Source organism: Dendropsophus ebraccatus, chromosome 1 (assembly GCF_027789765.1).
Source record: "Dendropsophus ebraccatus isolate aDenEbr1 chromosome 1, aDenEbr1.pat, whole genome shotgun sequence".
Taxonomy (NCBI): Eukaryota; Metazoa; Chordata; class Amphibia; order Anura; family Hylidae; genus Dendropsophus; species Dendropsophus ebraccatus.
The window spans coordinates 32,614,138-32,625,097 of NC_091454.1; the positions used below are offsets into that span (position 1 = coordinate 32,614,138).

At 39.7% G+C, this 10,960-nt stretch overlaps 2 protein-coding genes across 2 annotated transcripts; both read right to left on the reverse strand.

Annotated features, from left to right (window-relative positions):
• Nucleotides 1-509: 509 nt before the first annotated feature.
• On the reverse strand, nt 510-3,008 carry LOC138777985 (protocadherin gamma-C5-like). The gene has a single exon (XM_069956353.1). It carries the CDS (start codon nt 3,006-3,008, stop codon nt 510-512), a length of 2,499 nt encoding a protein of 832 aa, XP_069812454.1.
• Nucleotides 3,009-7,973: 4,965 nt separating this feature from the next.
• LOC138778117 (protocadherin gamma-C5-like) lies at nt 7,974-10,451 on the reverse strand. Its single transcript, XM_069956402.1, has one exon. It carries the CDS (start codon nt 10,449-10,451, stop codon nt 7,974-7,976), a length of 2,478 nt encoding a protein of 825 aa, XP_069812503.1.
• Nucleotides 10,452-10,960: the final 509 nt, after the last annotated feature.

Below are 10,960 nucleotides of genomic sequence, written 5' to 3' on the forward strand. Positions count from 1 at the left end.
AAGCACAACATGTTGCCGTTTGATGGCCGTTTTGTTGGATGGCTGTCATATCAGTAGTCCATTTCGAAATAATGGACATTATTTGGCCTTGAAATGAAGTCCATTCATACCAACAGCTGTCAAACGGTCAAAAAGATATTGTGGGGTCGTGGCAAAACACTAGCATGATTAGAACACATTCACAAAAAATGCCTAGAGGCCTCAAAAAGTCACAATCTTGTTCTGTGGCTGGAAGTTAACTAGTTTGGTAACTAAATTAAAGTAAGTCCATGAGCTATCTCATATTAAATACATATCAAAATGATCATGAAAACAGCCAGTATAAAAAATATAACTGATTTGATCTGAAAAGCCATTCAGCCTATTTTTATCTCTTTTGCAAAATGTTGCAGCACCAGGTCTCCTGGCAATTTTTTTTTTTTTTTCAAAAAAAGAAAAGTCAAAAATAATAGAGGTAAAAAAGAAAAATCAATGAACCAGTAACTTGCACGTAATTCAGATAATATGTGTTAAATCCATTTTACCAAATGACAATGAAAATAGAAATAATTAAGAAAATAGTAACTTACATTGCCAGGATCATTTGAGCAACTCTCCTCTGCAGATACATTCTGACCTATGTCCTTCAATTCAGGAAAATGGAACGGCTGCACAATACTGAAATCTTGTGGCTCCGGGGCTGGGGGTAAATGAGTTTGGTAACTCTGCCCCTGGGATCCTGGAGGAACCATCCTCACCTCCATGTATTTTAAGGTCCCGTCAGTGTTCAGGTACAGAGCTGGCTGATACTGGTCTGTGTAGGGTTTGGATTGGGATCCACCAAGAATACAACAACTACTGGTGTAATCATAGCTGTCCTTCCTCAGACATCTCACCAATAATATCATGAAGGTGACAAGTGACACTAAGCTGATGGCCACCAGGGAAATGATTAAATACAGAGTCATATCTGAGGGGGGTTTGGAATTGGTCAGGAAGTCCCCAGATTTGGGTCTTTCCACTACAACCTCATCTGCTATACTGACCAGTACAGTCACTGTGGTGGATAATGGAGGATTCCCCTGATCACTGATAGAGATGACAAGTTGTTGCTCCATGTTCTCGCTTTCCTGTAATCCTCGCACAGTCCTCACCTCTCCTGTGTGTTTAGACACTTGAAATGATGAATAATTGATGGGGTCAATGAGAGTAAAGAGCAGCCAGGCATTGTGACCAGAGTCCAGATCCACTGCCGACAGTTTGGTCACCAGATATCCGGCACTTGTAGACTTTGGGATCCTCTCTTGAACAATGAGGTCCTCAGAGTGCTCTGGATACAGCAGAGTGGGGGGATTGTCATTTCTATCCAGAATGAAGATAAAGACGGGAACAGTGGAAGATAACTGCGGAGACCCTGAGTCTTCTACCTTTATGGTGATCTGTAATACCTGGATCTGCTCATAGTCAAAGGAACGCTGAGCGTATATATTCCCATCATTAGAATGGATGTAAACAAAGGAGGATACAGAGGAGCCATCAATCTGACGCTCAACTATGGAGTAGACCAGATCAGAATTAACCCCCTCATCTAGGTCAGTAGCAGATACTGTACATAGAAGAGTCCCCGGGTCACTGTTCTCCATAATGAAAGCATTATAAGTAGCCTGTGTGAACACTGGAGCATTATCATTAATATCTGACACCCTGAGGGTGACGCTTGTCTTACTGTATAGAGGAGGAGACCCTAAATCCGAGGCTGTCAGCTCTATAGTGTATTGGGGGGTTTCCTCTCTATCCAGATTTTCATCTGTGACCAATGCATAGCGGTTTTTCATATGTTTAATTTTAAAAGGTACATTTTGTGATAAGTCCAGTTTTATCTCTCCATTTTTCCCAGAATCTTTGTCTCTCACATTAATGAATACAACAGCAGTACCTAGAGGTGCATTTTCAGGAATGATATTTGCCATAGAGGTAAGAGAAATTTCTGGGGCATTGTCATTTACATCTTCAACATCTACATGAACCAGGCAATTACCTTCCAAGGGTGGTGTTCCTTTATCTACTGATTTGATATATAATTCATAAAAATTTATGTCTTCAAAATCCAAAATACCTTTTACAAAAATTTCTCCATTTTGTTCATTTAAATCAAACAATTGCCTCGAAGATTTAGATGTGTGATCATCAAAATAATACTGGATTTCACCATTTTCACCCTCATCTAAATCTGTTGCATTCAGTGTCAGAATAACTGAATGCAATGGTGGATTTTCCTTTAAACTAATCTTATACACTGACTGATTGAAGACTGGAGGGTTATCATTAATATCTAATACAACGATTGTTATTCTGCAGGTCCCTGATCTGGCTGGTTCTCCTCCATCTATAGCTGTGAGAATCAGGTTATGTTCTGCTTTTTCTTCTCTATCTAAAACCTTTTCTAGTATCAGCTGAGGGATGAGCGTTCCATCTTTACGATTCTTTACAGACAAAGAGAAATAAGGATTTGTATTCAATGTATACTGACTGACTTCATTCACACCGACATCTAAATCCTCTGCATTTTCTAAAGCAAATTGGGCACCAAGACCTGAAAACAATTCTGAAATTTTTAGTGTGCGATAATTGCTTGAAAATGTAGGAGAATTATCATTAATATCTAGAATTTCTATTTCCACATTGAAAAGCTCCAATGGGTTTTCAGCTACAACCTCTATCTGCATCATACAGCGGGCACTAGATCCACACAGACTCTCCCTATCAATCCTCTCCTTCACAATCAAAGCTCCATTTTCTCTATATAGAACAAAATACTCGTTTTTCTCTGCCTCGAAATGTAACTTACGATGAGCTATCTCTGAACGTTTCACACCCAAATCCTGAGCTACATTTCCTACCAATGTCCCTGGTTCAGACTCCTCAACAATAGAATATCGCAGCTGCCCAGAGACCCAGCCCCAGCTACAAAGGAGAAAGCAGCAGACTACTTGCCATTTCCAAGCCTTTGAGCTGCTTCTGTAGTCCATATCTCAATGTTGCTCCTTAATTTCTGATGGTGCACAGGTCATTTATGATCCCATTAGCCTGATGTGTAGAATGACATCATGTGGGGTAAAAAATAACAAGGTTGCAATAAAATAATCCACAAGGTTTTCATCGAAGCACCAGCTCTTCTTTGTTTGAGAGAAGAGAATGGGTGGATGTTCCACTGAGCCAGGGGGAGGAGAGCTCAGAGACGATAAGAGCAGACCTAGTATTAAAGCATTTCTTTTTATTTAGATGCCATGTCTGCCCTCTTCTGGCCAACAGTATTATTTCATCCACCTAGTGGAAATATAATTGTTTTTCTCCTAGAAAAAAGCTACATAGTAAATGATTCACCTGTCATTCATCATTAAGGGGTTAAGTATTAAGGTATTAAACTAGCAAAAACTTGAAGCCTCACAAATGACTATAGACTGTATAGAGTTTTCATTGAATATACTACTTCTTCTTTAACAGCTCTCTTTACACATCACAAAGATATAAGAGAAGATGTTCCACAGTTGTTATTCCATAGACATTCACACATCCACATGCCACACTGCGTCAATAACCACTTCTACCTTAGCAGTAAAACCCACACCATAATGCAGCAGTCCCTCTTTCCCCCCTCTACCCAACTGGTTGTTCTCTCCATCCTTCTACCTGTCAAGTCTAGCACTTCCCTAAGGCTATGTTCACATGCTGTACAGATAACTGCCGTTGTTTAACACTACCTACGGCCGGAATTAATGATCATGATCATAGGTAGGTAATCTTAAACATTGGCCAATTACACAACAGCTGTTTTTTATATAGTGTGGGAACACTGTAAAGAGCTATTGCACTTAATTTTACACATACATTTCTCAATATAAGTTAGATGCACCCCAGAGTCAGTCCCCATACCACACACACACAAATGTTTGTACCACACATCACTTACGTCACACAGAATGTCACAGTTACAAATGCACAAGTTTTCCCACTCTGTGTTCTTTAGCAGCTACACGGTAAAATGCATGAGCCACAACTTATACGTAGGTTCTAAGGGCATCAAAGTAAAATGGTAAAAGATTTGGGATTTTAATATACAAAGGTCTTAGGTTTGGATCCTGGCTGGGATCAATGGCCCGTATTACTCCCTTTGCGGTAGAGTACTGGAGACTATTATTCCAATGGTCAAGGTGTCACAAAACATCCAGTAACGGACTGGATACTGGATGTTTTGTGACACCTTGACCATTGGAATAATAGTCTCCAGCGCTCTACCGCAAAGGGGGTAATACGGTCCATCGATCCCAGCCAGGATCCAAACCTAGGAATTTCTCTACACCACTATTTTTATAGTGGCACCCCCGGAGGAGCTGCGTTGACGCAGGTACTGAAGCGCTGAGTAGAGTTGTGCCTATACCGTTGCACAACCAACTCAGGCGAGTGGTATTACCCCACATCCCACCCCCCACCCCACCAGTGATATCGCACCAGGGAGCACCCCTGCTCTCTCTCTTTTTTGTTGTTTCAATATACAAAGGTAGAATACTTAACAAAAGGAAATAAGAAAAAGGTTTCCAGGACATGAGTGACAAAAGCATACAAATGTGATGGTGGGTTGAGAAAAGTTTGCTCCTTACTATACAGAGAGCACTGAAAAATGTCCAATCTTCCTTCCAAACCCAGATTATACTATTTCATTAGTTTTACCCTACACAGAAGACATTACACTGATGGGGAATCATTACATTTATACCTTTAAAGTCAGATAAACAGGAAACCCAGAAGTAGATTTATCACGGAGTCTGGGGACAGAAATGTTCTTTGTTGCCCATAGCAACTAATCACAGATCAATTTTTATTTTACCAGAGCTCATAGATATTTCAAAACAGCTGTGATTGGTTGCTATGGGCAACAGGATATTCTTATTGTAAGACTGCTTACTAAATATCCATTGATCAGTTTATGTCTACTAAAAAGGCCAGAGAGCAATAGGTAAAACTGGGGCATGTTTAAAGGGGTATTCTGCTCAGGTAAAGTACATGTTGAATCATCCGCCCTCCTGTTTTCTGCTGAAGACACAGAAAACTGTGTGAGCTATTCACTTCCCTTCCTCCTTTCCAATATGGCTCATGTAAGCAGTGCCCCTGGTTGGCTGTCTCTTCACTCTGTTATGCCAAGAGGGTTAATTTGAGATCAAGTTTCTGGTGACCTCACAGTGATTAACCCTTCTAGTATTACAGACTACATAAACAGTGGACCAGAGACAATGTTTTAGCAGAAGGGGGGGGGGGGGGGCGGACAGAGGAAGAGTAAAGCTGCAGAAAGCAGCAGCTCAAAAATGGAGAAAGAAGACCGATAATAACAAGTATGGAACGACCTGTTAGTCTGCCGGTGGGGGGATTATTCAATATGTATTTTACCTGACCAGAATACCCCTTTAACTTAATACCAGTACTTCAGAGTTTCAGTTTTTACATAACTATAGGTAATAAGAGGAATCACTGAAGACATATTTTTCATATGAGGCATATTCTACCAGCTGTGGAAAATGCAGCCATATGCTTGAGCTAAGATCAAACAGGATGTATGCCCAAATGTATACAACAACATTAACAGCAGCACAATAGTTGTTTGGCTGAGGCCTTGCCTATTCACAGTCAGGTGGAGTTGGTATATGTATAGATAAGGGGGCTCTACATATCTCAAGGGTCTAGATGGAGGAGGAGGGACAGGACCTCCCTCCTCTGCTGTAGCTCCTTAGGCTGGGTTCACACTGCGTTTTTGCAATCGTTTTTTTTCATCCGTTTTTTGCAAAAAAAAAACGGATGAAAAACGGATGGAAAAAAACGGATGCATTAGTGTCCGGATCCGTTTTTTTAACGTAGTGTCAGCTACGTTTTTGCGTCCGTAAAAAAAAAACGGATCCGTTTTGATCAGTTTTTTTTTACAATGGAAGTCAATGGAAAAACGGATCAAAACAGATGCACACTAATGCATCCGTTTTTTCCATCCGTTTTTTGCAAAAAATGGATGAAAAGAGCGGATTGCAAAAACGCAGTGTGAACCCAGACTTAGCAGCTCCCCTGTGCCCTCCACAGTAAATGTTTGATGCACTTCACATTTCACCAGGAAACTACACCTCACAGTTTGTAAAGTGCTGCTCTAGTGGACAACTGCAGACCTGGGTGCGTTACACATTGTCCTAGCAGGAGGACGTCTCATGATAAGTTTGAAGACCCACAATGATAAGTTTGAAGACCCACAATGAATAACTGAGAGTTATCAAGTTTTCATGTAATAAGATTCTCTTTGTTGCCTATAGCAACCAATCAGGGCTCAGCTTTTATTTATCATATTGCTGTGGTAAAATGAAAGCTGAGCTGTGTGATTGGTTGCGGTGAGCAATGCATAACATCTAACTTCAAAGGGGTTGTCCAGCTTAAACTATCTAACTTCTTATCTCTAATGTTACCAGGGCTGCGGGGGGACATGGCAGTGCTATATACTTACCTGTGCCGCACTGACACAAATGCTGGTTCCCAGGCTCCCGGCTGTCCACTGTTCTGCGCCACTGTCAGCATAGAGAGTATAGTACTGTGTATGCCGAGCAGCCATTTCTCGCCAGAACAGCACATCAGCGGAAGTTGTGAAGAAGATGACACAGCAGCGGAGAGTGGCGGAAAACTGGTGGCCTGGGAAACAACAGATGCGGCGGAGCAAGGCAGGTAACAATGTCCCCTGCCCACCCATATTAAGTGTATTTCATGACTTACACCTGTGATGAAGTCTCTAGCATACATTTTAGTTTCATCCCGGTTCTCACATCTCTTAAAACAGCTGCTTTTGCATTTATACTGGAAATAGTCTCTAAAGCATCCTCTAAAGCATGTTAAGTACCATAAAGACCTGACAACACAGAATACACAACAATGTCATATATCATGTCATCCCAAGTTCATACTTAAAACAGTAAGACAGCTCATGGCAGGGAGTCACATAGAATATAAATCATGTCTTTAGGGGATTCATAGCAGTGCCAGTAGCAAGTCTTGTAAAGCTATAATGGAAAAACATAGTCGACTTTGAAGTAACACATTAATATGCATGTTCATATGCAAATTATTTTTTATTTCTTGACACAAACAAATTCCTATAAAAACATGGTTGGAATAAAATGTGTTGTGTTGCATACAGTATATCTACAGTAAATCATCTGTATAGACTTCAGAGGGAAACAAGTAAATGTTAGTCAGATTTTGGCCAATGATTACATTTATATACTATTAAATCACATTAAATACAGTTTATGCAAGCCTTTTTAAAGGGTTTCTCCACTTTAAACAACTACTTGTTAGAAAGGTCTCTTGACAGTAGGTTAATCACATCCCTGCCAAGACCCCAAGTGATCTGTGGGTAAACCTGGCCATAAATGTTCTAAACTTCCCTTCAGAGAGATTACTTATGCATTACTGTCACTTTTTAAAAAACTTTTGAGATGTCACAAAAATATTTTAAAAAAAGTTTTCGTCAGGGTCTACATGCACCAATCACTAGTGGGAAGAAGCGATAGGTTGAGTGCTTCTTACCCGGCTGGCTGTACTTCCCATCACATTGCTGGAGTTGGTTTCTATTGTTAGTCTACGAAGCCCATCTTATGCAGTAAGACAGGTAGAGCAGCCAGTTCCCAGGTGAAGCACTCAGTTATGTACTTCTCCTGGCTCTTCCTAGTGATCATTGAGGATCTAAACATGCAGAGCCCCACTAATCATTGCGTATTCAAACCAATGAGTTATCTACATATGTATTGAAGAACAAAAAAGTTCCTCCAAAATGAGAGATCATATATTTGCTATCCCCACTAACCAAGGGATGAGGATCCTGAGCTGAGGGTTTAGGAACTTAGAATTTAATACCAGACTATATAAAATGAGTATAATAATCTGGAGAATCCCTTTAAATTAGGAAATATATTTCAGGAATGAAAATATCCAACATTCTGATTATTATTCCTCACCTGAATCACATCGCTGAACTCACTATTTATGGAGAAGGACTCCTCATCATTCAGTATATCCCTTAGCTGAGGAAAATCCAGTGGTCTTAGGAAGGTGAAATCAGTCCTTTCTAAGGCAGGTGATATGCAGGTACTATAACATTGATTTGTAGGCCTTGTCAAGGTTTTAACCTCCATGTATTTTAGGGTACCATCTGAAGTCAACTGAAGAGTTGGTTGATGGTGACACTGGAAGTCATTTGGTTCAGATCCACCAAAGCATTTGCAGCCCCCTTGGTCATTATTTGTCCTTAAACACCTTACTGTCAGAACAATGAATGTGATGACTGATACTGTACTGACGGCAGCAAGTGATATTATCAAATATAAGGTTATGTCTGATGGCTCATTCTGAGCTGTTTGATAGTCCTGTGACTTAGGAGTTTCATCATGTACCACCTCATCAAAGGAAACGTAGACTGTAGCTGTGCTCGATAAGGCTGGATCTCCATTGTCCCTAACTAGAACCAAAATGGTGTATAAACTTTCATCAGACTCAAGCAAGCTTCTCATCATTCTTATTTCCCCTGTATGTGGAGCCACTTTAAACATGGAAGGATCAGATGACTCTAAAATGCTATAGGAAAGCCAGGCATTATAACCTGAGTCAGCATCTACAGCTGTTATTTTGGTGATCAAATAACCTGCAGACACAGGACGAGGTATTCTTTGATGCTCAATGGCTTCTCTAGTCAAAACTGGGTATAGGATTTTGGGATGGTTGTCATTTTGATCTAATATAAATATATAAAGGGTGGCATTTGACCTCAGTTTTGGTGACCCTTGATCTTCAACAAAAACTGTAACCTCTAAAAGTTGTATATACTCATAATTGAAAGACCGCTGTGCATACACTTTACCATTGTTTTCATTGATATATATGTAGGAAGATATTGGTGAGCCTGCAATATAGGTTTCTGATACAGAAAACCGGAGTTGAGAATTTTCACCTTCATCTGCATCAGTAGCAAACAAATTGCAAAGTAAAATTCCTGGAATGTTATTCTCATATATGTAGGCATTGAAATGATGGTGTGAAAAAACAGGAGGATTATCGTTGACATCTGAGATATTTAGCACAATGGTTCTTTTTGTATTCATTGGTGGCAAGCCTAAATCAGTGGCAACTAAGTATATGGTGTACTGAGGTTTAATTTCTCTGTCTAAAACACCATCTGTGATCAAAGAATAGTGATTTTCAAATGATTTAAATTTAAAAGGAATCCCTGCCGGTATTTCTACGTGCACTTCTCCATTTTTGCCGGAATCACGATCTATTATGTTAAACAGTCCCACTACAGTGCCAATAGGTGTATTTTCTGGTATTGAGTTTTCAAGGGAAGTCACATAAACTTCAGGGGCATTGTCATTGGAATCTTCAATTTCTACTTGAATGACACAATGTCCTTCCATAACTGGAACACCTTTATCTCTTGCTCTTACATAGATTTCATAAAAACTGGATTCTTCAAAATCAATCCTGCCCTGAACATGAATCTCTCCAGTATATGGATCAAGCTTGAACAATTTCCCTGCTGAACTGAAACTGTGGTCCTCCAGAGAGTACTCTATTTCACTGTTTGGACCTTCATCCATATCAGTAGCATTGAGCTTAATCAACAAGGTACCTGGCATAATATTTTCTAATAGACTAATCTTATAAACGGGCTGATCAAATGTTGGAGGATTATCATTATTATCTAAGACCTGCACAGTGATTTTTGTTGTCCCTGATCTAACTGGATGGCCACCATCGAATGCAGTCAATATAAGGTGGTGTTCTGCTATTTCCTCTCTGTCTAAAGCATTCTCTAATATTAATTCTGGAAAAAGCTTGCCATCTTTTAATTGCTTGACATTAAGTGAAAAGTACTGACTTGGACTCATCTCATATGAACTTACAGCATTAGTGCCTACATCTTGGTCTATGGCATTCTCTAAAGGGAACCTCAACCCGGGAGCTGCAAGTTCAGCTATTTTTATTAGTCTCTCATTATTTATAAAATGAGGAGAATTATCATTTATGTCCAAAACCTCAATAAACAAACGGAATAACTCTAAAGGCTTTTCTATTATCAGTTCTACAGGCAACAAGCAGCTCGAGCTGAGACCACACAGACTCTCTCTGTCTATCTTTTCATTCAGTAGCAGATCTCCAGTTTCCAGTCGAAATACAAAATATCTCTTGCTTTCTTCAGATCCCAGTCTCAGTCTCCGCTCAAAAATCTGATCAACATTCAACCCCAGATCGAGAGCCACATTTCCTATAAGTGTCCCAGGTTCAGATTCCTCCACAATGGTATAGTGTAACTGAGCACAGACCCTTCCCAAATATCCAAGGTAAAAAACATATAATACTTGCCATATCCAAGCATTCCATTGCTCCTTAAAGTCCATTTTAATGAAATACTTCCCTAAGAATGATAGGTACAAGATGTCAGGTTATACGATAAAATCCCAAATCATCATATGGTCTGGATTAATCCAATAAAGCAAATTGAATCCTTACTAACTGTTCCTTTTATCAAAGCGACTTTGCATAGCTTTGTTATTCCTACTGATCAAAGTGAGAGAGGGAGGGTGACTCACTCACGGGGGTGGAGAGAAGGAAGACAGCAAAAGCAGATATTATGTGTTAGCTCTCAAGATTATTGGTTAAGCGTTACTCCCACTCTTCCAATGACTAAAACTGCTCTGGCATTACAATACGTACTAATATCATATCATCAGTAAGTACAGAACAACTCGTGTCTTCCAATGTTCATTTATGAACATCAGGGAGCAACTCTGCATATTTAATAGACAAATACACATCCTGTCGATTAAAAATCTGACACAGAAATCAGGTTCTATCATATAGCTATATATCATATTATAAACAAGTATATATGTATATATATATATAT